The 26,868-nt window shown below is 42.5% G+C and overlaps 1 protein-coding gene across 1 annotated transcript in view; it reads left to right on the top strand.

Moving 5' to 3' along the window:
• Foxo (forkhead box, sub-group O) overlaps positions 1–26,868 on the top strand; it is a 119,634-nt gene that overhangs the window by 84,983 nt on the left and 7,783 nt on the right. Inside the window, exons 2-7 of the mRNA XM_076392137.1 lie at positions 1,037–1,161; positions 1,240–1,434; positions 1,833–1,948; positions 2,285–2,514; positions 3,138–3,497; positions 3,757–4,078. Of these exons, the coding sequence (XP_076248252.1) occupies positions 1,037–1,161; positions 1,240–1,434; positions 1,833–1,948; positions 2,285–2,514; positions 3,138–3,497; positions 3,757–3,978 (1,248 nt within the window). The 3' untranslated portion in view covers positions 3,979–4,078. The remainder of the gene's footprint in view (positions 1–1,036; positions 1,162–1,239; positions 1,435–1,832; positions 1,949–2,284; positions 2,515–3,137; positions 3,498–3,756; positions 4,079–26,868) is intronic.

The following is a 26,868-nucleotide window of genomic DNA, read 5'->3' as shown; positions in this document are numbered from 1 at the left end:
ACGATCGGTCAAGTTTTAAGAATAGTGTCTACCGTAAAACCACTGTGACATCATAAAAGTAACAAACTGTATTACGAGTTTTAATATTATATCATCGTGATTGTGCTTCTATATAAGAGATCGTAAAATACTCTTCGACTGAGCTTGAGAACATATCAGCATAATGAACTTGTAAAATCTTAAACTTATGAATATTTGAAAATTTAAATTCTACTCTTCCCTATAACACATGGACCTTGAATATAAATTCAGCGAATCTTGCTACGCAGAATGGTAATAACAGCAGAGTCCTATAATTTTGGGAAGTTTCCTCTGCAGCACATACGTTTCCTGGAGAATGGGTGTCGTCCAGAGTCGTGCCGAGAATTTTGCAAAAAAAGTAATTTTTATTTGCCGCGGTATCGTGCGCTCTTTACTTAAAAGCCCTCCTCTTCCCTGCATACGCGCGAAGATAGTGCCACGGGACGAAGACGAAAGGAAATTGTTATCGCTTCTCGTTGGTACTTTCATATTAGGGTAGAAGCTTTCCGAAATTTTTGGGAGGAACGACTCAGCGCCGTATTCGATTCAATTTGCCTAATGAACATGCCTGGAGGAACGTCTCTGTCTATGGAACACAATAAAACGTCCTTCTCATGACTCACTCTTCGAATCGATTTTGTACATGGTATAAAATGGCTCTGACAATGCAATCGTCGGTGTAAGATTCTCAAAGAGACTGGAATCGAAATCACATCGATAGCTGTAAAAGTAAATTGGACTGGGAGAAATTCTAATCCCAAGAAAATTTGAAGTACACTTCTCCTGACGAAGTCAAGAGTTATTTAATCGTATTCATGCTCTAATTGAATTTTTCGAACCATTTATATTAAAGTATCTATTTCTATACTTTTGGCTAAAAATAAGAACGTACACCGCGTACATACAAATTAAATTCCTCTCAGCATTAATAGGACTGCACCCAAAGGGTTAACAGTCTCCTATAGCAGGACATATTCAGAGCCCACGATAACCAGGACATTCTGTCTGTTCACAGAACTCGATAAGGCACAACCTCTCGTTGCACAGCAGATTTATGCGGGTTCAGAACGAAGGGACAGGGAAGAGTTCCTGGTGGATGATCAATCGCGACGCGAAACCTGGCAAGTCCTCGCGCCGAAGGTAAGTCCAGGCCAGGACATAAGTTCTGGCGAAAATTCCTAGCCGAGTGCACATTGCCATGGATTTTGTGGCACGCAGGGCAATAACCATGGAGACCAGCAAATTTGAGAGACGACGCGGCCGGGTGAGGAAGAAGATCGAGGCGCTAAGGAACGGCGGGATACAAGCTGACGCGACACCCAGCCCCAGTAACAGCGTCAATGAAGGGCTTGATCTCTTCCCTGACAGCCCTCTTCAACCTGGAAGCGGGTTCCAACTTTCGCCTGACTTCCGGTATGTCTCTTAATTTGATAAAATCTAATCTTAATTAGGCACCTACTTTGCTGAGAATTCGATTCGGCTGATCAGTCGTGTTTACTGTAATTAACACAGTACATTAATATAAATACATCTACCTAATTGTATATCAAGATAATGATTGAAGCTTGCTGGCGATAATATGTACTAAATAATTATTAACAGGCTACATTTTGTAAATAATAATGACGGATTAAGAACTGAATTGCTTGAATAATAAGGGAATTAACGATTGTTAATTAATTATATTTCGGATTGAATTTAGATGAACGGTGGTTCATTAACAGATATTATTGTGATGAGGATTGCATGCTATAGTTCATACTTGTCATATGTACATTTCAAATACATTTGAGGTGTTCTTTTTATTCGAGTCCCCGAGCTTCGAGCAATGCCTCATCCTGTGGTCGATTAAGTCCAATCCCAGCAATCCCTGGGAAACCGGAATGGACGCCAACATACACACCCTCTTATAGCCCAGAACAATTAGGTACGCATCAGAATTTTTATATCTATTTCTATTCAGATAGATAAAGATTCTATTCAAATTGCTATTCTGCAAAATTTAGAAAATGTGAATTATCGAATTCTTCCCCTATGGCAGGGTTTCTCAACATTTATCGACTTGTGATTCCCTTTCGAACATTGACCACCTCTGTCACTAGCCTCCCCCCATTTTTCCCATCCCCATTTTTCTTTTCTTCACTCCTAGGGTGCGATATCACCCCCTTTGAGAAACCTTGCCCTATGGTATTGAAATCTCATGGAATTCTGTAGAAAGAATTCTAACAATTCTTTATTTCTCTCTTAACGAATGCAAATACAGCCGGTAACCTCGCAGAAGCGATGAAACTGGAGTCCTATCAAATGTATCAGACATCACCCCCCAGCCACCAGCAACAGACAGGTCCTCCACCTTCTTATTACGAGACCCAGTACCAGAGAAGCAATAGCCTTTCCACGGGATCGTCCTCCTTTGCCTTGCAGCCGACGCCTCAATCAACGAATCAGCAAAGATGCCCGATTCACGGTCTGCAGCCATGCGCGTGTCAAATGGTGAGTGGACAAAAGGGAGGAAAAGGGCGAGCCGCGGCGTTTCATCGGTGAAAGGGAACAAAGTGTGGCCGCCTTTTACTTCAGCGCTGCCTTTCAAAGGGTGAAAGGCTGGGATTATCCCAGTTTAAGGGTTTTTCGCCGATTGTTTCGAGTGTCGTATCGTTTGCCGCGAATTACGCGCGACCGACAAAAGGGAGAACGCGGATTTTCCTATTTTCTAGGCCCCTTTGTTCGGAGCTTTCAGCATCTTCTAAACGCTGGGGCTGGTCCTTCAGATTTTTTAAATAGGAGATTAGCGATACTTTCTTCGAGGGTTGGAATTTTGAAATCTACTTTCAGGGGTGTTATTTGAATACCTAGAGTGTCTTTACATAGAATGGACCATATTATTTGACCAACTTAACTATTTTTGCAATTCTAAGTTCTTCCCAGAATGTCTTCCATTGGTCCATTGGTTACAGAAATGATTAAATTGATTAAGTTAGTTGATCCACCCTGTATATCTCTATTGAAGACATCAAGCTAGCCGCAACATTAATTATATTTTAACAAAGTTTAACTATATACCTCAGCTAGCACAAGTATCATGAGTTATCGTTTTCTTTCCTTTTGCAACCTATCAGAATTTAAGTCCAGTGGCTGGGATGTCACCCTCCTATCAGCAAAGTGAACCCAGCCCCACGGCACTAGGAAACAGTCAGCAGCAGACTCTTCAGTACATGATGCAGACACAACAGTGCCAGCAGCAGCAGCAACAACAACAACAGCAGCAACAGCAGCAGCAACAACAGCAGCAGCAACAGCAACAACAGTCGCAAACGGCAACGGGATCCAGTCCACCACAGACACCCACACCTTGTGGCCCCACGCCGAGCACAATGATGGGACAGTTGATGGGTGCTCTAAATAATTCCACGCTTCTCGACGATCTAAATATTAACATCGAATCGCTGCACGGAGGATTTGATTGCAACGTCGAAGAGGTGATTTTCATGTTTCAATTTTCCCGTGTTTTATAGGCTACCAGACGTAATCACTGATACCAACCCAATTACTATCACTCTAAGCAATAAAAAATAGATCTTATGAAGTGGTAAAAAAAATTAGCTACTCTAAACTGTAATTTATCCGGGAAGAAGATACTTCTCATTTGTTGTCATTAATTTTTGAGAGGTACTTACTTAGTATTAGCTATCTAAAAGGTAAGGGCCAATTTAACCAGCGATAAATGCTTGATCGCAGGTGATCAAACATGAACTGTCGATGGACGGAACGCTGGACTTCAACTTCCAACAGAGCGTGATGGGCACGACAGCAATTCAAGTGAGCGATAGCAATATTGGGCAAAACGGTCCTGTTTCGCAAAACAATGTCGTCGGCACGACGGCTGGAAACGCACCTGCAGGAGTTTACGTGAGCACCAACGCGGCGACTCCTGCTGCACCTCCCTCGTGGGTTCACTAGCAGTGGACCCCACTGCCCTCGACACCCCCGTCGTCCTTGTCAACGCCATTACTCGGTGGACAGGATCATTTCCACGGACCGTCCGAGGGACAGTTCATCGGTGAGTCGAACATCAATCATTTTTAGAATAAATTAGGCTTGCAAAACCTGGTCAACTTCAGGCAGAATCGATGTGAATTCTTGTCTTCGAGAATTAACCCTTTGGTAACTGATGCGTTTTTTGAGCCCCTTCTTTTTGTTAACTGAGCTTCTAATGTCATTTTAGAGGTATTAATTAAAAAAATGGCAGGAAGAAAATAAATGAAGTTGAAGCAGGTTTTCCAATCGATTTACATTGCATCAAGGGGCTTACCTTCAGCAAACTTTTGGTTACTAAATGCTTAGAATACGCCCAGATTTTTTCTGGGATTGCTCAAGACCTCGATGATCAGAATTGTTATCCCCTTCTCGACAAATCTTCGTACGGTTCATCGACGTTAATCCAATAAAATTTCGCTAGTTGCTGCGAAAAGGGGAAGGTATACAGCGGTGCAGGTCCGAATAACATTGATTGCTATACATGCAAAATAATATTTGCACATCCGCGTCATAACAATGCTCACTGGTACAGTATTTAATAAATCGTTTCGGCGTTCTGCCCGCTGCTGTGTGTACCATCTCGTACGTGCTGCCACATTTATATAGCACCAATCCTCCCGTGTTTTGTCCGAAATTGGTATTGACTTGGGAGCGATAACAGTTACATTCTGGTCGTCGAATTATGTCGAAAACATTTGCGTATCTAGGGAAAAAACGTGAAAACATACGGTCCTCTAAACTAAGCTTAACGAGCTTCACAAATAAGACACAAACCTTCGAAAGAATGCGTTTATCTTATAACAAGTGCACATTAAATCCATAATTTCGATCTGGGTCGTCCTCACTTGAAGATGAGGGAGTCACTCGATGAGCACCTAGGGAAATTGATGATTTGTTGCGAATCATAAATAAAACGTTAGCTCGTTTGCTTTCCGCATTATAAACATAGCTATTTGGTAATGCTCTACGATTAAAGATCGATCGGGCGATATCTGAGAAAGAGAGATAAAACGCATCGAGCGCGAAAAACGCGAGGGATTTTCGCGGGACAATTTGTGGCGTAGGGTGGTCGCTGGTCGAGCTTTACTGAGGGGAAAAAAGAGACAGAGTATTGTAATTCTGATTTGCGAATATCGAGCGCTAATAAGTTGATTCGCGTTAATCGCGCTGGTTTTAAACGAGCAGCCGTATAATTCCAGAAATCATGACGCATTGGGGTGAGCTTTTACGATCGACTCGGCTGCTTTTTACCCCCTGAACGTTTACCACCGCGTTGGGGTGATCGTGAGCTAGAATTTGCCCCTGATTTGTTTTTCAAATGCGATACAAGTCTATAAAGCAAATTGGAATATTTTTCTAAATTATTTTCAAGTACTTTCAATTACTAATTTTTATCGGTAACATCGGCAATAAATAGACAAATATTCGTTTCCATTACATTACACTCACAGTCAGTGTACCCTTGATGGATACGAGGAGTAGTGGCCCTCGATACTTCTTTCATCCTCGAGTGCTCTATAGTGATGCGAACAGATTCATCAACGACGTTGAAAGAGGATCGCACGATGTATCTGTGCACGGTGTTTTTCTGTTCTCGGACGTTCCCAAAATTATTTATTGCGTCGTCGTCGCGGTAGACGAAGCTGGAGCCCGATATGGTCTTTTGTGCAACAGTGAGGCGATTAAACGCTGAATCTCTTTCACAACACGTCCTCGTCGAGTCACCAAACATTGCGTTTCTGGTAGATTTGAATGCGCGAGAATGCAAGGTCGTACTCAAGATACCGGATGCAAATACTAATCTGAATGAATGTAATTATGGTTGACTGCTTTCACTTTCACGGTGCCTGGTTCAATTTGGGGCATTTTACGTGTAAGATAAAAGGTATGTCAAATATTAATAAACTGTGCATAAATGTGCTGTAATTATTAGCTTAAAATACAAACAAGTAGATGACAAGACAGATGCATGAATATTTCTCAAACGACAGGAATAAATCACTGAATAGATATCTGTAAAATGATCATGAATATTTTGCCCTAACTTGAAAGGTGCATTACTGCATTTTCGCAGACATTTATGGAAGTGCTTAGTTAAAACGTGAGCCTTCGTTTAGCGGCGAAAACTTCTGGGATATTCAAAGAGGCCGACAGTTTTAGGAATTCATTGAAACATGGTCGCGCAAGTCCCATTCGACGCAGTAATATTAATGCATACTGCATTAGGTTTTATTAAAATGAGACATTAATTTTCGGCCGTGGTTTAAAAGTTTCGCAATTTCGTGACATGTTGCCTGCTTCCTTAATGCAATACACTTCCCCTGGCATCGCCTTACCTGCGGATTCTCCTTTAATGCATACATTGTCTTAGCTGTCTCGTATGCAACAGTTCCAGGAGCTAGGGAAAATTTTAGCAAGCCCTCAGCCAACAAAAATTAGCGCTAGCGATCCCTTGAAAGGTAAAATATAAACTGAGAAATCAGCATTTATATTTAGATTTCACAGTGCAGTAAAAAATGAGCATAACTGTAGCTAAAAGAAACTTGCAGAGCAACATCATTGAAGTAATTTACCATTCTGCCTCCTAGTAACGTGAGTGACCTACTTCCTGATATTCCTCAAACATTATGCATAGGTAAAGGTCATCGATAATCATGTATTTATGACGCTGCTGCTGTAATTATACAATAACAGAAATTACGTAAAGACGATTATAGAAGATAATACGGGAGCTTGACGTAATTAGCGTTAAGCGCTCCTGTTTCGTCACAGTATTTTACAAATACTAATAGCTGTGCACCTACGTAAATTTCCCTGTTAAAAAGCCAGTAAAGAATTATAAGCTAACGTAATAAAAAATGTAAAAAGTGTCATTGCTTAGTAAAAAATTCGAGAAACGCAATTCAATGCAGTTCTTTTCCACTGAATTACCGCTACCACAGTCTCTCGAAGCTAATAGTTAACCGGAACAGGTTATCCCTCCTCGTATAAAACATGTTTTATTTCCTCCCTGTGCTGTTTGGAAAAAACGTGTTGATACGTGCATGCGCGCCGCACCACGTGCCCGTTCATTTTTCTGAATTCTTTGGTAGATTTAGGCTAACAGAAGAGAGCCTACTTTGTTGCCTCTACGCGAGCAGATAGTATTTACACGGGCGAATATCGGCTCGGATAGATATTAGCTTTCAGCAAAATATTTTTCAGCAGTGGACGTGGCGAAAAAACACTACCCCTCCGTTACGCCCTCGCATATTAGCGCCTCCGGCATTTCTGCAGTTTGTTCGATGCATGAAATACGAATGCCGTTTTCCGGTACCTCTCGATCGATGTTCTTTCGCATTGTTCGTTTTTGTTTTCCCGCTTTTGACTCGAATTTCATAACCATTTGCAGCTTAGTGCCACCCAGAGCATCGAGTTCAGACCCTGCTCTCGCCGCCGTTGACTCTTCCCTTTACCTCCGAAGACAAATTAAAGTGGGACGAAATGGTATTGCTGGCAAAGCTCACCTCTATACGGATCCCTATCGATAGCTCGGGCTGTTCATGTACTGCTACTTTTTATGTATTGCTACTTCTATTCTCGTATTCATGAAGTATTGAGCTACTCAAAGTTAAGGGAAACTAGACTCCTGCATCGTTTTCTTGCTTATATTCATGTTACAAGATTTCCTGCATTCTATTCTCTAAATATGGACACATTTATTTTCATAATTCCTTGTTGCCTCTTGTACTAATCGTCGCCTATTGGAATATATTAAGTCTGAAACGGTTCTTTTTTCAACTAAAAAAAGAAATTAGATTTATTTGTGAGTAAAATATTATCTGTCAAAAAAAGTAGATCAATAATTTTTCCTTATCTCCTGTCTCCAATTGGTTTTCCTGACGAAATTCCGATCGCAGGGCATCCTCGGCCACACATGCACAATGTACATCGACGGCTCTATGAATCGATAAAAATCGGTGATTCTTCAGCGTTGATAGGTGCGAGGGGCGGGTGGAAGGTGTGCAGACGTTCAAGTGGGGCAAAAGGGAACCACTTAGCCGAAACTGCAGGAGTCTGGAAGTCAGCAGCTATTCGGCAGACGTCACTGGCGCCAGCGGACTACCTTAAACCTCCCCTTTATACCCCTACCCCTATACCGACAATCTCATTCCCCAAAAGCGTCGCAAGAATTATAAAGTTGGTGGAGGAGAGCTCCGGGGGACTTCTTCCCTCGCCACCCACCCTTGTCAGGCAACCCCCTTCCTCACCCCCCTCCTTTCCTTCGCATCCTCCACCTACGCGCCACCTCGACCTAGCTACTCCGCTTCCACCCTCTCTCTCGCTTCCCTCTCGACCCACTGTTTTTCTTTTTTTGATGTCTATCTCTGTCTGAGCGTTGTCCTTCTCTCTTCTCCTGCTCGCTCGCCCTTTCGTCTCTGTCTTGTTCAGGGTGGCCACTCTTTTTGCTCCCACCTCAAAGTTTCCAGCACGAGGAGAATCGGGTCCTTCGTTTTCAGAGGAGTTTCGAATTGTCGGCCGCGAGTTACGCTCGCGAAATCTGTTCCCCGTTAGCGCGACGCCGCAGGAAGTCGTTCAATTAGAGTCATGCACCGTGTGATTTCGAAATAACACCGCCATTCGATGCCCCCGATCGTTGCTCCCAGACTTTTTCCGACCGTTTCTTTAATGACTCGCCCATGTATGAGTTCATTCTTGGCTCGCTGATAGTGAATGTCCTCTTTTCCTCAGAGGAGGAAAAGAAATGACCATTTCACGGTTGGAAATAATAATCGCCCTTGATCTCGAAATATTCTGCCCTTTATGCCGATGCTACCCTTTTTTTAATAACATTTTTCGCGAAGAGATCGTTGAAATTCTATAGATATGCATCTTTATATATCGTTTTACGGTCCTCGTTGTCTTTTTTATTTACCTACTTGAGAAATATTAGCTGTAGATTCCAAGAAACTAGAGACGATGTAAAAATACCTATGCAAAATATTCTATCAATTTTCCACTACTTTGTCCTCGTAGCAGTAGCAACTTGAATCTCGAGTAAAAAGTTCCACCGCGTTTGCAAAATTATTCCACTCCGTGACGAAACTACTGGACAGCCTCCAATCTCCAGGAAGAAAATTTTCGGCGGACTGGTGCGCAGTGAGTCATCGTGTCCTAACCCGCGGCCAGTGTTAACCCACTTGTGCGATCTGCAACGCGATACAGGCAACAGAGTCGAGCCTCTGTATCGATCGGTCGATCCTGTTTCTCCTCTCTCGTCCAGATAACCGTGGCACCTCCTCCGCGGATACGAAGGTCCACCAAGGTAGGCTTCCTCTCGATCAGGCGTCGCGATACTCGCTCTGTTCGCCACGTTCCTCTTCCGTACCTGTTCCCGAGTCTGTGGGAGTGGTACTCGAACCAGGCGACCTCGACAATTCCTCCATAATGCCAATAAAGAATGCCGCCGGGCACGCATTCCTACCGGCAGAAATGTCGTGATGCCTGCCATGGAAAAAAAGGTTCGATTAAAAGAAGAGGAACGAGCGGATTGCATAAACGTGGAGGACTGTGCGCGTTTATGTAACGACACGGTGAACGTTTCCGCGATCGGGGAAAGAGGACACGCAATGATAACAGTCTCTCTAGTCTTTCTTTTTTTCTGTGAGGCAATCTTGTGCTGTCTGTAATTTTGCTTTTGTGGCAATTAGATCATCTTGCGTTACGGTTTCCAAGTGTTTTTTTTAATTGCTTTTTCGTTTTCTGAGGTGTTCAGTGCTGTGGAAAAGGGACGTCGATTTGGAGATTTTAAAAATTCAGTGATCCTGGTGCTGTAGGTTAAGGAAGGTTCGTGTAGAATTCAGTGAATTTTTCAGGTCTGGTATTTTTCATTAATTCAGTGGTAAAAATGGTCAAAGTTGAATCCTTGGTTCTTCCAGAGTTTTAGGATTTCCTTAAAACTTGTTTTCATGTTCACGAAGAGGAACTGAGGATTTGAGAAATTTGTCTGACACATTCTACTGACTTCGCTGCGCCTGGGCTGACCAGTGCACGCCAGCAGTAGAATAAGACTCGAGTCAGACACATTTCCCTAAAATTTTCGATATTTCTACAGGAATACCTCTGAATCTCGCTAGAGAACTCGCTTTCATGATCAGCCGAGAAATTCAGCAAACCAAAAATCCATCAGCGAAATTCGCAAAGTCCATGCAGCACCATCGTCGCGACAGGGTCTCGAGGGTTGAGGGCAGGGGGGTGGGAAACGGAGAGCGACGAAGGGTGGCCGTGCTTGCGGGGTTGCCTAATCGAGCGTGCGTTTTCAATGAATTATTCAGGATCGAGCGTCTAGCAGTTGTTACGAGCAGTCGTGTTTAACCGTTAGGCGTTTATTCTCATTATCTGACTCGCCTTCGCGCCTCTCCATTTACGTCTAGATGTACGCGCCCGTCCACGTGTCCCACCTTCCTCTCTATCTCTCCCCCTCTACGTCTCTGTCACCCTTCCTCCGATTCAGCCTGCTCTCGCACGATTAATACGGCGTCGTCCTTCGATTAGATGTACCGCAGCTTCTATCTGGCGCGCTGAGCATGATACTCGCTGAAGGACGTCGCTCTAGCGCCACGCACCGTGGAATATAATCGACATTACCGCTGAAGTTGAACTTTCGCGAAGTTCAACCCTCTGCAACACTTTGATGTCGGCTTGCCTGTGCTTGTTCTTGTTTTCATGGAGGGGACATTTTTTAAATATTGCTTGCAATGATGGGGAGCCAATGTAAAGAATAAGGGGAGGGTGCGAACACTGTGTTAAATATATTTGCTTTGGCATTTGAAAATCAATTCTATAGGAGAGATCTGATGGCGCAACGGCTGTGTCCTAGTTTTGTATTTAGGGCTTCCTTTCTGAGTTATTAATATTTGGGAAATATGTCTGACTTGGGACTATTCTACTGATGTATCTATGCGTGGCTCTGGACTTATTCTACTTACGTTGCTGTATCTGATTAATGCTTGCTGGCAGTAGAATTAGTCCTAAGTCAGACATGTGAAAATTATTTCACGACCCTAGAATATTACTTAATTAAAATCCTGCTTCGTTCGTAACTGAAAGAAATTCATTAATCATTTTGTTTACGATCGGACTGTTTAAGGGATGGCGAGATAACATTAATCAGACACCGTCTAGTACATTTATTGGGGCGCCTGCTATACTTAGCGAGTCAGAATTCGTATTGTGCGGCCATTCGTACACCAGAGACACCGACTGAGTTACATGAATAGCTCCTTGCGAAAATAAAGCAGGCGCCGTTTATAATTGCAATAATCACCGGCGTATAATATTATTAGTTGTGCCTCAAGAATGCTGTGACGACGGGAACGATTCCCACAGTAATAAATCCATTAAATTTGTTACTGCGAAACAAGCGACAATTTACACACCTCTCTTGCCGCAACGTTTTCATACAAATTAATTTTCACCAACTGCCTAAGGATTACATAAACTACGGAAGGATTACATTGACACACATGAGACGATTTTTAGCATACATTTGCACAGAATTACAGTAACCCCAATAGTGGCAATAAAGGTTAAATCACTGAAGCATTATTTGCTAATGCGTTCACGTACACAATTCTTAATTAATTCAGCTAGAGCTGTTTAGTACGTCGCACTGAAAGTACCCCATCTAAGAACGACGTGAATAGTGGCTCATAAAATTATTCTGCTTCGGTAGAAGTAACCCTAACTCAATATGTATAAAGAAACGCTAAGTCTCACTACTAACGTCTTCTACTAGCAGACAGCAGGTGCTCGCGTATTAAAAAATTCCTCATCGCACTCAGAAAAGTGAAAGCAGTTACGTACCAAAATCTGTTACTAAATGGTCCATCTAAAGAAAGTGAAGCAAGTTCAGCAAGGAGCATCCGTCCTTTAAGACGCCTCTGCTTTTCGTAGTGGAATCAATTAATTTGTCCTTCGTGAAATCGCTGGGACAGCAATAAATTCGTGCCTCGATCCTACGGGTTCGACCCCCGTCGAAGATAAAGTATGTCATCGTCGGCGATGCGAGTCGTGCGCCGATAGTCGGGAAAGTTCCCGTTTTCATGTGGGTACGAGCGGTGACCGAATATATAGGAGTGACGTGGCGCCGAGAGATGCGTGTAAGAAGGGTGACACGAAATATCGTCGACCACGTTCCGTGTGCCTCTTGCTGGCTGCCCGACACACATTGGCCTACTTTCCGATTCAGAGTGACGAGCTCGCGGGCACAGAAATGTGTACGTATGCCTCCATGCATATGTCACGCTGCCCACTTCAGAGTCCTACACTTGAGAATCTCTCGCTCATTCAGTGGAGCTTTTCAAATGCGATTTCCTGATTTTAAGGGGCTTTCATGGGGTAATAGAGTTTGAAATACTGGAGCTAGTGACATGTACGTAGTTTTGGGGAGGGATGAATAATATATAGGGTATATTTGATGTTAAAGGAATCTTCTGGGGGCACCTTTATACAAGATGATTAAAGAGTATTCAATTTATGTGTCGCTAGAAGCTTTTGTCTTCACTTCTACTGTCATTTACTCTCCCTTCAAGTAAAATATATAAAAAAATGACTGATGCCTGTAACTTGTCTTATCTGGCAAGGAATCGCGAGGCAATATCGAGTACAGGCCGTTCGTCGCCTGTGATCGATGCAGGAACGCAGCCTAAGGACCAACTATATCGCCACCCTGTCGCAGGACTGCGGTTGCTCGCGTGAGCAGCTATCTGGACGCAACATGGAGGTGTGAACAATTTAAAGGTGTCACACCGGTTTGCGAGGCAACGTCTGTGGTGTTCGCCTTGGTTTACGAAGAGCGCCGCTACACCGTGTTACGCAAGCAGAGTGCGTAGGCCAAGGCGCCGTGCGCGATATCTACTGGGTGTCCTCTCTGACGAGTGGTCAATCAGGGAACAGGGAAGCGGGGATGTACTGAGATAGGATTTTTCTTGATTAGGCGAAACAGCTTTATCGATACTGCTGCTGATATATTCGCTATTTTAAGACACTGTTGCGAAAACAGTTGTCAAATCTGTAGGCTTGGCTACTAATTATATATTTCATTAGGCAATTTCGATCGTGCAGGGAACGTGGAATTGTGGAATTAATTCATTTTGACTGATCGTTAGATCTTAGGAAGAGGAAACGAAAAAGCTTTGAGGATTATTAATTAGTGACATTAATCGTGCTGGTACATTGAAGATTCGTGTTACACAATTCTTGAATTTTGAATTTTTGAAATTTTAAATATTTGAAATTTTAAATATTTGAAATTTTGAATTTTTGAAATTTTAAATGTTTGAAATTTTGAATTCAAAAATTTTTGAATATTCAAATATACTCTTCAAGTAATTTCTTCATTCCAAATTTTTATTACCTATTTATTTTGACACAACATAATGTTTGCAGCACTATAAATTCAATTGTTTTAGATTTTTTACTTAAACCACTTTGCCAGCAGAAGATAGGAAATTTGTTTTTATCACAAGCCAGATGTGAACCAATCGTAGTCCGTATTTGGAAGGCGTGAGCGAGCGTAGCGCGGTCTGATTAGAATTTCTAATTCCGCATTAAAGCATGCACGATTACGCGACAGAATCGCGTGACCCTCTGTCCAACTCGACGTACATTCTTCTCCAATGTAAATGCGTTGCTTGAGGATTTTCTGCCGATTTCGTGGCTCGCATGTTCGTCTACCGTTTCTGCTGTCATGATATTGCGAACAGAGGAATATGATTTTCAATGGCTGGACTGCAATCGTTCACGGACAGTAATTGCGTTTTACTCACGTGTTGGGATTGACGTTAATGAATTTTTATTAAACACACTGTATCCGTTCTCTAACTGGTCGGGATATAAAAACTCGATATGTGCTTGCTGTGATGAATCGTAAGGTGTGTTATAATTTGCTGATATCGTTTCTTCGAATAGACGTGTAATTAAAATGAAATGGAGAACGAAGTGTTAAAAATGTGAAAACCCGTTTGGAGTTCGGAGACCCACATCTTCTTTTATCATAGGTGCTTTGGATTTGTAATAATTAGATAACTATAAGATAACGATGATCTAGTTTGATTGCAGCTTAGTGCTAGTGATAAATTGAAGGAAATGTAGTACATCCTAAATTGCTGCTGAAAAGCTTATTATATCTAGATATAGAATATTGAAGATTTTTTTACTTTTTAAAGTGACGATGATATATTACGTACTTCAAGCTGGTAATACTTCCCTGTTACAATTACTGTAATTACTTATGACAATGTAATATAGGGTTTAGAGAGAAGCAAGAAGGAAGTCATCTCTTCATATCTCTTTTTGAACGAGCCGCACGTGTACTTCGTTACTTCACGGTTTGCTGACTTCACGTGACAAGTTGCTTTGTCATGTACGTTCTCACATGACGGGTTAACTCCTCTTTAGCATTTAGCCAATTAATTCTGCAACTTCGTTGACAGTCGTAACAGCGACCGTTCAACCGTCTCTACGACGCACATTTTCAGGCCTACAGTTACAAATGATACAACTGAACATCGAAGACTACTCTACTCTCAACCAAATTAATATTTACGAATATATAATATTTGACGCAGTCACTCATAAGCAGACTATACACAACCACTTGCCATGCTTCAGATAAATTTCCCATCTCTTCCTCAAGAAATTACTCCTTTAAAATAAAATATAAACTGAAAAAAAACAGTTTCTAAAAAAATACAATACCTCAAGAAATAAAAGAAATCGCTGATTAAATAACAGCAGTAATAGAACAGATCTAATCGTGGGAACCCATGCACTCATGGACTCAGTAACTGCACGTTGCCTCGTGATCCTCTATCAGCAAGTACGCCATCCGATGTCCAGCAAATCGTGATCGGTGCACACGGTCCCCCGCGGCTGAGAAGGTGCAGTATTTAACGCGTGCGCGTGCATGGGCACGGCTGGCTCGTCGGTTCTAAAATAAGCCGCGAATATAGGCCGCCGAGGTGCTCCATCTGCCTGGTGGAATTCCATGCTCCGCTTGTTGCGCTACCCCGTCGGCCTTATCGTCGGGGACACGACTTTTTCTTCCTCTCCCAAGACCCCCGCTGCGCCCCGAATCGTTTCCGGAGAATTCTTTCCCCCATTTACCGAGTTAACTATCCGATAATGTCGAGTGACAGCCGTTCGGTAACCGTAATTGGTGCTCTGGGAGAAATCTTCTCGAGGAGCTAGAGAGAAGGCCTTTTAGCTCGCTCGGATGCTCCAGCAATGCCCAAAATCTTGAATGCATTGGAGAATGGAGGAGGCAGTGGATTCAGAGATGCAAGTTGCGTTTCTAGAAGGGAGGATTTAGTTTTTCGATGAAGTATCTTCGGTTGTTTTGTTAGAAGATAACAGGTGTTTTATTTGCATTTTTTGGGGCAGAAGAAATGGTTACTAGAGAACGGCCGGTTTTAGGCTCTGAAATTGATCGAAAGCTCTTATTTGTACTCGATGCGTATATTAGCTTCGGAACATAGATACAGGCGAAACAATCACTGTTTAAACGAAAATATTTACACGAAATTGTATCCTCATCAGGAGAAAATATCTCGTTCGACGATCTATTGACTGCAAGTTGAGCGTACGTAAACTTGTTTTTAAGCATACATGAAATGATAACAGTGCTATGTATCTATACGCAGAAGTACATTCATAAAATCAAGAAAATTGATCCGAGTGTCATCGCAACTACCTAAATTAATTTTCTAAACACCGAAAAGTACTTCTCCTGTGTCACGCTTATTAATCCATACGTACAATTACAAATCCTCGAACTATATGAATTCTAGAAATCCTGAAATACAGAATTTCAAGCATTACCCTCCGATGACAAGTAAAAAACGTCAGCATCAGCCACTGATCCCTCGCCGCTGCCTCGAGTGCGCAAAGTCACTCAATCAACGTCTTTCATTCAGCTCCTCTCGAGTCCCTTGTATCACCCTGTTTCGACAAATGCAATTGGCCATGTTTCCGGCGCTAACCAGCGAAATCTCGTTTCCCTAACGTCTTCCTAGCGAGTCGCCATTGGCCAGCCAGAGGACGAAAGAATTAGACGGCGAATTATTTAAATTATTCGTTTCCGATGGGCGACAGGTCGCGAGTCCCAGCGAGTCGGGCCGGCTGCGAGGAGGACCACTTAATAAAGAGCCGCTGACAGCGTGACAGTAAAGTAACTTCGTTCGCTGGAATTTAAAATTAGATTCATAAAAATTATTCTAATAGATTCCCGTGCCAGCGGAGTCGCCGCTCAGGGCAAATGAGGCAAATTCGATTTGACACGCGGCCGTTCCTGCATTCTTCCCCTGTTCTTTCCCCGACCGTCTTCCCTCCGCCCTTCTCCCGCCCTCAGCCCTTCGTCCTCTTCGTCCCTCGATCCCCGTCCCACCTCCTTCCCGCCTCCTGGCTCACGTCCTTGTCTCTGGGTTAGCATCCTCGAGACGCGGCGACAGAGCGGAGGACGTGAAAGGGACCGGGTCGAGTCGATGGAGGGTGAGTTATGCAAATGCGACAATAACCGAACGTCAATCAGGAAGGAAGTTAACTTCCAGGGATACGGCTGGTTGCTGGAGAACGAGGACCGTCTCTCGCCGAGCGGGCTTCCTTTCTGCGGAAGTTAAAGGAGCCAATGATGGGCGCGGGGCAGGTTCACGAGGGGGGGCGCAGTCCTTCGAACGTAATTTGAACTTCCCTCCTCCTGATTCTGTCGTCAGAGATTAAAACGATTCTTTTTACTTAGCTTCGCTCTCTGTTTAACGACTTGTTCGGTGGTTTTTCGTTGCGCGATAGTGCCAGCTAAGGGGTGGGGGGATTTCGACCACTTGTTATGGAAAGGATGTAGGTTCAGCTTTGGAAAAAGTTGAGAGGGTGAGTAGTTTACGTGTGGTGTAATGTAATAAAGAATTTTTAACTTTTATTCAGAGAAAATGGACTTACACTACTTTTATGGTGAACAGTTTATTTCTTAGGGTAGGGGTGGGTTTAAAGAGGGGTACGGGGTGTCTTATGATATGTGAGGAGTCAGAGTTCAATATTTTCTGGCTTGTGAATTGTTTCTTCAGGGCTGGAGATAAGTATTTATTCGGGATACTGAGGTTTCTAGTTTTCAGTAGATTAAGACAGTGGTCAGACAAGGAGTATTTCTCTTCTAGCGTCTTCTCTCAAGTCTAAAATTGATTTCTACTTTGGTATGCCTGTTCTGGGCCCAAATTCAAGCTGAATTTTCTAAACTGCAGCAGAATATTAATAAATTTCTCTCTATATTTCCAGCTTATCACTACCTCTTTACTTGTATCACTGATGTTAAGAAACTTACTCGTCAAAACTAGACTTTCAACAGGAATTTTTTTACTAGAGCCTAATTCCATCACAGATGCAGTGCTATTTAGCTGCGTGCTGGAAGGATGAATCATTCAGGAAAACACAGATCCCGTTTCACGGCGTTTAAAGTAGCTGCAAATAACCTTGGTAATCAGTACAGAGATTAAGTCAATTAATGCGAAGGTAGAGCCGCGGTCGAAGATCGGAGCGAAGAAGGGGGTAATTTAAACTTAGTTCAAACGAATCTCACCCTCGGTCCCCGTGTTCCCACGAATAAAAAGAAACTGTGCCCGCTTTCAAACCCGTTACCTCCGCAATTTCAGTTTTTAATGGAAACGCGATAGCTCAAACGCCTTTGCGTGCCTACGAAATTACCGTAATCGTAAATATGCCGAAACTTTCGGCCACGTCAAAGTAGAACGAAGGATTACACGAAACTTGAAATCCCCTGTAAATATTTAAACGATGCCCATTCAGAAAGCAACTCTCCCCAAGGACTGTACGAACGGTTAGCTCTGCTCTCCCTCAATTGTGTCAACGTTCGCCCCGTTCTTCGTAATGTATAAGCTTGGCGAAAAGCGCGGGGGCGGAAGGAGAGGCGATGTTCGAGAGAAATTATAAACGATAGCCTGTAACGTACGGACTCTGGAGTTTGAAAGGATCCTCGCGGTGCTCTCTTTTCGTATAAACGCGACCAAAAGGGAAGTTCTGAATCGCCTCTGTCCCCTAGAATCCCCTAGCTCTTCTGCACGAAAGTACATCCTACGTTGGCATGGCCAGTGTGTAGTCGGTCCATCCACTTCTACGCTTCGCAGCCTCAAAGCGAGAGTTTTTGCCAGGACCAGGAAGAGCTGCTTTTCGCGACGATTCAGACGCGTTTAACGGAACCACCCCTTTGGCTAGTGTCGCGTGTTTCGCTAAAGCGGAACTTACTCGACGCGTTTTTACCTTAACTCGTGTTTATGTGAGGGAATAAATGATGGAGGAAAGAGAAGGTGAAGTGAATTTAATTATGGAGTCGATTTAATTGGGAACGTGAGGGGATCTGATAAAGCGACTGGAAAGTGGAAATATTGTTGTATTATTGTCTTCAGTACTACAAATTTATCTCCAGCTTTGTTTAATGCAGCCATCTTTAAACATTCAAATACCACATAATAGAAAACCTACAAAAATAGAGGACCCAAAAAAGTAGCACACTACTACCGAGGATACCATAAAAAACTTTACATTAAATTAAAAGAAATTATAATTCATTCTACAAGCTCTAAGATACATTCTCTACGCTTCAAAAATTATATCTCCCATAATACTTAGTTCTTCTTCGTCGTCAAATATAAAAGACTACTCTTTACTCACCGATTCCTTTCAAATCTTGAACGAAACATTAGGCACGTCGTAGTACGTGTACGATTCGCCATTCTCCAGGTGTGTGGGAGGCGGGTCTGTGTCCGTGCGATGTAAACCGAGCTGCAGGGTACACCGGTGGGCACTTGTTGCTCCTCTGGCAAACCCTCTGAGTGTTTACACGCTAAATAAGTGTATACAACAGCGGTGTCGACGGGCAGCCCGCTTCGCCTCGGTGTTTTCGATGCGCGAGCCTGCACCTCCATGTATCCCACCCTCTCGATCTCCGTGAACGCCAGCACACAAAGGGGCGCGGTGCTCCAGCGTGACTTAATGCTCCTGTTGCTCGTGACATTTCCTGTAATCGCTGGGAATCACTAGTCGGTGGATCAGGTAAAACTCAATTGGATCCACGTGGAAGGTTCCTTCAAATTAAGTCTTAAAGGGTGGCACTCAAGGGGTTAAACTTCATACGTATATGTTTACGTGTGTTTATCCAGGAAAGTGTAAAAAATAGTGAAATAAAATCTCAGATAGAAATAAGCAATAAAATGACAAGCTACAACAAACACCATGAGATTAATTCCTCTCAAATTTGTCTAGAAGCAGGAAAAATACAAAAGTCCAAAAAATAAAAATTGAAGCCACAAGAAAGCCCACAAGATTATTCTACAATTTTATATATACAGTAATCTCTAAATATTGAAAAATCACATAAGAAAAAAAAGCAGAAATCCTAAAGAGGACAGCATGCCCACCATAATAAAAAGGATTTCACTGTAATAAATATGAAGGGAATATTAAACCTGGCTACAAAACAGAAGGGTGGACATATAACAGTATTGGCACGCACGTATGGGATACATACAGCTTCCATCTATACCATGCATGGGGGAATGTAAACAAACAAGGCAGCAGAAAATGTAGGAAGAAATGCGTGGCCCCCGTACGTTTGCGCACAATGAGTATAAATGAACGTAGAGAGAGATAATAAGCGGGAAAAGCGTTCTCATACGAAGGTTTGTAACGAGTACAGCGGGAGCCCAGGGGAAGGGGATGAAAAGCGTGTGTTCAGGCGCGTGTGTGCGCATAATCAGCGCAGCTCGTCAAGAGACGCGTGAGCGTAAAGTTGCGTGTTCACGTGAAGCATTGATATACATAAGTGCGCATATATGTAGTCGAGCGAAAATACTGTTATGCCTGTGTGCACGGAAGTATGTAAATAATGAAGACAGAAAGAGTGGATGACAGAGGGCAGAAAGATGAGAGGAAAAGTGAGGAAGGGAAAAGAGAAAATTCAATATACCATTTATTGTTTTATGAAGTTTTGAGTAGTAGCTGGCATTGAGCACCTCTGATTCTTCATACAAATAAGTCGATTAAAGGGTCTGCTAAAGAGCCTGTATTGAGAATAAAATGCAAATAAAGAAAAATGCAACGATAAAGAGAAAATTCTGTAACGAGAAGGAATTGGAAGTGCAATAAGAATTAGGGGAAATAAACAAAGAGGGAGGAAGAGAGATGTTAAGAGAGAAAAGAGGAAAGTAAGAGGACTAAAGAGAGGGGAAATAAAAAGAGTATATAAGCTGACGTTATGATGAGGTATCGCGGAATGAATGGAAACGCAACAAGCTACACGCTGAATGTGCCAAATTGAGGAGGGTCATTTGTTTGATGCGGCCGTCGCGGTGGTAACTCGTGACAGTTCCCATCCTCTGTCCTCTCTGCCTGTTTTTTTCTGCCGTCGTAATTTCACCGCTGACGATCGACCTGTGCACTGGTTTCCGTGATTGGCACGCATCAATGACAGAAACCGTACCCAATCCCTCGCTATTCCTCGCCATTCCTCACACAGCCAGTGAAATGGACCGCGGAACAGACGTTCCCACACAAAATCTCACATACGAGACTTTGACGGGTTGCAAAGAGTTACTGGATGCACCCTTCTGTAACTCGACCTCTGTGTCTGTGGCAGAATTTACACGTTCTGTAACCATAACAATTTTTTTTCTTTTTTTTATGACTAGGTCATCTGTGGGACGTACTTTTCATGCGATGCAATTCGTTGCAGACGTGCCCATATGACTTGCTTCTAATTCTTTTTATTCGTTTAAGTGGTCGTTTCTGTTTTGTTCAATATTAAGAGAGTGAATCAATTTTGTGAAGTACTGATAGTGTTAAGAATTACGATTGTAGTTTAAAAAATTAGAACGATCAGGAGATAGTGGATGGAACTGAGTGAGACGTCTAGCGAAATCGTTTCGAAAATAGGTCAGTTGAGTAATTACCTCCCATTGAAACAACGAGATGGAAATTTTGCCCTTTAATTACCATCTTCTGAAAGCTCACCCTGGCATGGACGAACTTGTAATTTCTGACTTATAAGTTGAAGCGTGTTTAACGTGTTCAGGAACTTGATAGTACGCTTGATATCTTAATGAAGTTATGCATGCTACGATGATCTCAGGAAACATCGGTAAAATAACTGACGATGAAACGTGTTCTCGTTCGCCATTTGGCTCTTCCTCGTGCAATTGTAGAGGCTGAGATGTTTTAATGAAAGAATTTTAGAATCACGTAAGAATAACTAAAAAAGCAAATAGAAGACTATAACTATTAAAAAATAACTGAATAAAAGTGCCACAAATTTTTAAGAAAGATACTGTATACTAAAATAAGTGTCTTAGGATACATTTAAGGCGTGTCTGACCCTACTGAAGACGTCCAGTAGCGAGGCCAGGCGCAGCGTTGCTAGTAGAATAAGACAGTAGACCATGTCTAGTCAGACACATCTACTGTGCACTTCAGAAGCTTTTCAAATAATTTTCTATTTCATTTTCATATTGTTTCACTATGTATCACCCCTTAAAATTCTTAAAACTTATTGTCACACATTCTATGTGAACATAGTATTCATTCGAAGTGTATCACTTTGGTATTACATCATTCGAACTGCGATAACTCGGCGAAAAAAAATCGCAGGGCACTCGTTCAGATCTCATTCGAAAGGGGAGGCTTCAGACTCGAAGTCTGCTGCAAAATCAGTCCCAAAAAAAATTTCTGATGTCTGTGAAGGTACTCTGAACTTGAGAAAGATTTGGGCAGAAACAACCTCCTCTTTCTCGCCCCGTAGCCAAGTAGAAAAATTTTTTGGGAGAAATTCAGTTCAGGGACGATAAAGTAGAGGCTTTGCCCTTTAAAATGAGACCAGGCTCACTTCCGTACGATTTTTTTTCACAAAGTTACAGCAGTTCAAAGAGTGACAATTTCTTCAATCCCTAAATCGTTGCGTAATTCCGAGGCTGGCAGCACATTCCTCATTCAGAATGTAATAACTTGGTAAAAAAAATTCGTAGATCATTCATCGAGCCCTCATTCAAAAGCGGAGACTTTATACTTGAAATCTACCATAATATGACCCCCGAAAAAAAATTTATATCGATTCAGAGAATCGATACTACCACAAAAAGAAATATATTTACAGTTCTCCAAGATAGCTATGGAATATTTGCCTTTCTATTATCTCCAAACACTGAGCTCTACAATAGAGTACAACTCACCAAAGAAGCTAATCTCTTTTCTCCTTATCTACGCCTTATCGGCACGACGGATTCATCGACTGATTTGATCCCTCTGACGTCGTCCCGCGACGATCACGCGACCGAACCATCCAGAGGCACTAATTCCTTAAAACCTGTGCGTCAAACCGCACTTCCTTGACTCGGCTCGCCTCTCTGAGTGGATCAGGATTACGCCTCTCTGTACGGCGCACACCCTTGTCGCGTTGTCGGCGTTTGCATGAACGATTATCGACGACGGGAACGCGTGCGAAGCGTGTTAGGTCTATGTGTCTTCCTGGAAAGGATCGGAGATTAGTGACGCCTCAAGATTACTGGAGCAGCATGATCCGATGCGAGGGGTTTGCTCGATCGCGTATTCAGTGGCCTTGAAATAATTGCATCGGCTTGGTAGCCACCTAAGCGACACTTCCTCTTGTCCCCTTAACGACGCCGTCTTGTGACGTTGTCGTCGGCGACGTCGCTGCGAGATACGCGCGTTCCTACGCGGCGGTGACGAGAGCGTTGGTGGCAGACGATGCGTGGACTGCTCGGATTTTGTCGATGGCGACTGCTGGAATCGAAGGGAAATTTGCAGAGATAAATAGGAAAAAATAATCTATAAGGTAGATCTCGATTTAATTACCTTTAAGACAGAAAGACTGCTACTTCAAATTCTTTTAGAGAATCTGTTCTCTTTTTATGAGTTATGTAGATATACAAATTTTTTTTAAGCACCCTGTAGAATACTAGATATTATACTGTATTAGGAAAATAAGAAGCCACTGAATTTTTTTATTTGTCGCGGTATATGTATGTAAGGCTCGCGTATAACAGCGATTCAAGTGATATTAGTCAATGCATGGCGCAGCCAGGGTTATAGACGAAGGGGTACAAGTTCCAACGAATCACCATAAACGGGGTTTCTGAAGAGGACACTCAAGAGATCGAGAAGAAGAATGAAATAGGATAGGTCATGGGAGACGAAAGTATCAACGGATGCTTCAGCATCGGGCAACCTGTTCTCTCCTCCACGTTCTCAGAAGGGTAAACAACCCCGGTGTTTGTTTACCCACTCACTCACTTTTAAAGCTTTTCAAACGGCATTCAAGCTCATAGGTCCTTAAAGCACAGTCAGCTGCTCATCGAAGGAAATAAATTTCATATCCTTTTGAGTGTGGATTCTTAATTGTTTTTTAATAGCTGAATTTTTGCTAGAGTATTTGTAGTCGCTCCTTGGCGTTTACTATGAAATTTAATTCCAACAGATTTTAATCGAGCCTGTTATTACTGTATATAATATGCATTTTGATTATTTCTGTTGCGATGGTAGGAATTGCATTTTTAAGGGAGAAGTTAGTTAGAAGGGAGATGTCTGTTTTTAGAGATAGAACAATTGGTATTACCATAGTAATACCAAAAATATTACATAATTTTGCTTGATATATGACAGCGTCTCTTTATTCTTAGCAAGTTCTATTTAAAAACATACTTTATTTAATGCAGAAGATCAACGCGGGGCAAAGAAATAGCGAATAAAGGTCGATGAAACAGCGAACACCACGAAATAGGAGTACACCCTGTGATTGTCACGCTGCCAACCCGACTGAAACATTTATCATACCCAGTGATTAAAGAGTCTTTTGTCGACATCGTGAGACGGGAGATTCCGTTTCATAACTCCCCTTTGTAAGAAGCAGTGTAAAATTGCGATGGCAAAACTGGTTGAGTTTTTAATTCGACTTCATCGTAGTTTTCCACTCACCAGCCAAGTAACGACGATCCTCTAACTACCACCAATGTTCTTTTTGACAAACGATATCGAGTTTTAACTTCAAGATCGTGTGGACGCGTTTAAGCATCTGGATACAGAGATGAATGGTGAATTGGGAAAGAGGAAAAATGATGTAAGTGGGAAATATGTCTGGGTGAGATGAGGATAAACCAATTCGATCGCTGTTGCCATGACGGTTTTTTCGCACGAGGGAGAATCGACGCGTTGCTTCTGTGGCTATTGATTCCCACGATTCTTCCCTATTTCATTTCCGGCTAGTACGCAACGATCGAGCTGACTTCGAACCTCGAGAAAGCTAAAATATTCTATGGGGTGGTGCTTCCTGCTTTCTTAATTTTTTTCAGAGTGTGGGTGCATTTAATTTATTGCACTCAGAGTTTGAAAATATTAGAAGGGTATAAGATAAAGATGTAGACTGTAGCTGATACTTCTATCACTTTGGAGTAAGTCAAGCTTCAGGGATGGCCAAGTTGTGTCCAAAGGAAGTCCAGAGTGAGTCCAGAGTGAGTCCAGAGTGAGTCCAGAGTGAGTCCAGAGCGAGTCCAGAGCGAGTCCAGAGCGAGTCCAGAGCGAGTCCAGAGCGAGTCCAGAGCGAGTCCAAGATGAGGGAGGGCCCAGGGAGGTCCGCACCCTCCACAGGCCCTGGGGTGAGTGAGACACTCGTCGTCCTTCAGGGGTATTTATACCTTGTCGACCAGGAGAGGGGAAACCAACAATCGAAATTGCGAGATTAATCGAACTAGGCGCTACTTTTCGAAAAATAGATACAACCCACAAATTATCATCCCTGCAAGAACTTCTACCGCATCTATTGTTAGTAACAATCGCCTATATTTATAATAATTGTTAATAACAATGATTAGAAAAGCAACAAAACTTTATTTTATCATATGAATTGTTAATAAGAATGCTTCACTGTTCTTGACCCTATGGCACGGATTTCTTGGAAGAAGATTTGCTCCACGCATAAAGAGAATATTTTATTTTCATGCATACAAAGTAGAATGCAGTATGCACATGTAGAAACTGCATTAACGAAAGTATCTATTGCTCTTTCTTTTATAGCTTTGACTATAACTTTTCTACAAAAGACTTCTCTCTTCACAACTAGTACACCCTTCGGCTTACTGAGTCCTCTTTTTACCATTAGGACTCAGACTTTGTCAGAGCATGACTGATGAGACTCCAGTGACTAAGACTGGATTCTTCTAAAGGAAAAGTAAAGGGATGATACATACTTCTCACTGGAACGTCTACCTCTATTTATAAACGGAACATTAATATACATAAGCGAATAAATCGTGATCCTTCAATTATTACTAAAAATTGTATCTCTATTATAATCAATTCTAATATAAATATTCGAAACAACAGGAACAAAGAACCCTGCATTAATTCCTATAAAATCTCAGGTATCCAATTGAAAACACTTGCAAAATACAGTATTGCTAAATACACATAAACATTTTCATGGACACATTAGGAGTACAGGAAAGTTAGTCCCGCTTACTTGTACCATACCAAAGTGGCGTTCAACCCTGAGTCGAAGAAAAGACAGCCAAAGGGGGTGTCGTTCGATACTCGAGATCGTTTGAAGAGCAGTCGGGGATCGGTCGAGAAGGGGGTATCGAAGCTCTAGCGAGAAGGAAGCGAGAGAAGAAAGCCAGCAGCTCCTCGTTCTTCACGACAGACGACGGAAAATGCCGGGCGGAACAAAGTAGTTGGCGCCGATTAAACAAATCGCATTATAAGTTAGCTTCTGCTGGCTGCACCAAACTTACCAACTCGCTTTATATTAAGACGAACCGCCCTCCGCGTTTCTTACCCGCTCCGGCTGATCCAGGACCGGCTATAAACTTCAGAAATGGCTTCTCGTGTTCCCTCCGACGTCTCGAAGATTAGGGTTGGCTCGCGAGGAAAGTGGTGCCGTACGCTGGCGAAGGGGACACCAACGGGGGGAGGTATAATTATTTAATTGAATTTATCAGAGCGACGCTCGTAGATTTGTCAGGGGTGACAGTTTTAGTCCTCCGACGTCGTCGCGTCGCCACCGTTCTCGCCGAATCGCGGGCCTACGTGCCCTTCCGCTGTCGTTTCATTCTTTCTGCTCCTATCGGGATCCTTTGTGCCCCTTCTGCTTCTTTCTTGGGGACGGTGATATAGAATCGAGCTCGTGTTTCAGCTCTGACAATGTGTTAATTATTCGACGGTATTCTACAGCTGGAGATTCTACTTTGGAAGTTGAAAAAAATCAGGAGTAGATTTTGAAACTTGAATGGAGAGTCTTCTGAACGTCTTATCTTGTCTCTGGGAATTTTCGTACCTTGTTCTATGTCCTCGAGGATATCTGAACACTGTTTTACGGTAATACTGTCAGTATTAATCTAGGAGTTCTTCTGGTTATCTTAGTAGCTGATTGGTGGAACTATTTCTGGTGCGTTCGATATCTGTAAAAGTGTAAAATACAGTTTCTGTGTCATTTCTTTTAACGCTGTCACAGCTACGATTGGGTAACCTACTAAAAGTAATTTTGCGAACTTTAACCCGCAGCTCTGAAATACTTTCTGCGTCTTCTTTTATATTCTAAGTCATCAGTCTTCGAATTATCCTGGAATACTGCAATCTGAGAAGTTCCAAGTGTGGATACTTTAGAGTGTTATAAATTTTGCATGTCCATCTGCATTGCACAATCTGATTACCGAGGTTTATCGCGCAAATCAATGTGTTAATTATAGGAACTATGTTTGCCGAAGT

The sequence above is a fragment of the Calliopsis andreniformis genome, chromosome 2 (genome assembly GCF_051401765.1).
Source record: "Calliopsis andreniformis isolate RMS-2024a chromosome 2, iyCalAndr_principal, whole genome shotgun sequence".
Taxonomy (NCBI): domain Eukaryota; kingdom Metazoa; phylum Arthropoda; class Insecta; order Hymenoptera; family Andrenidae; genus Calliopsis; species Calliopsis andreniformis.
The sequence above is the reverse complement of the archived record's forward strand: the minus strand, read 5'-3'. Positions and strand labels throughout refer to the sequence as shown.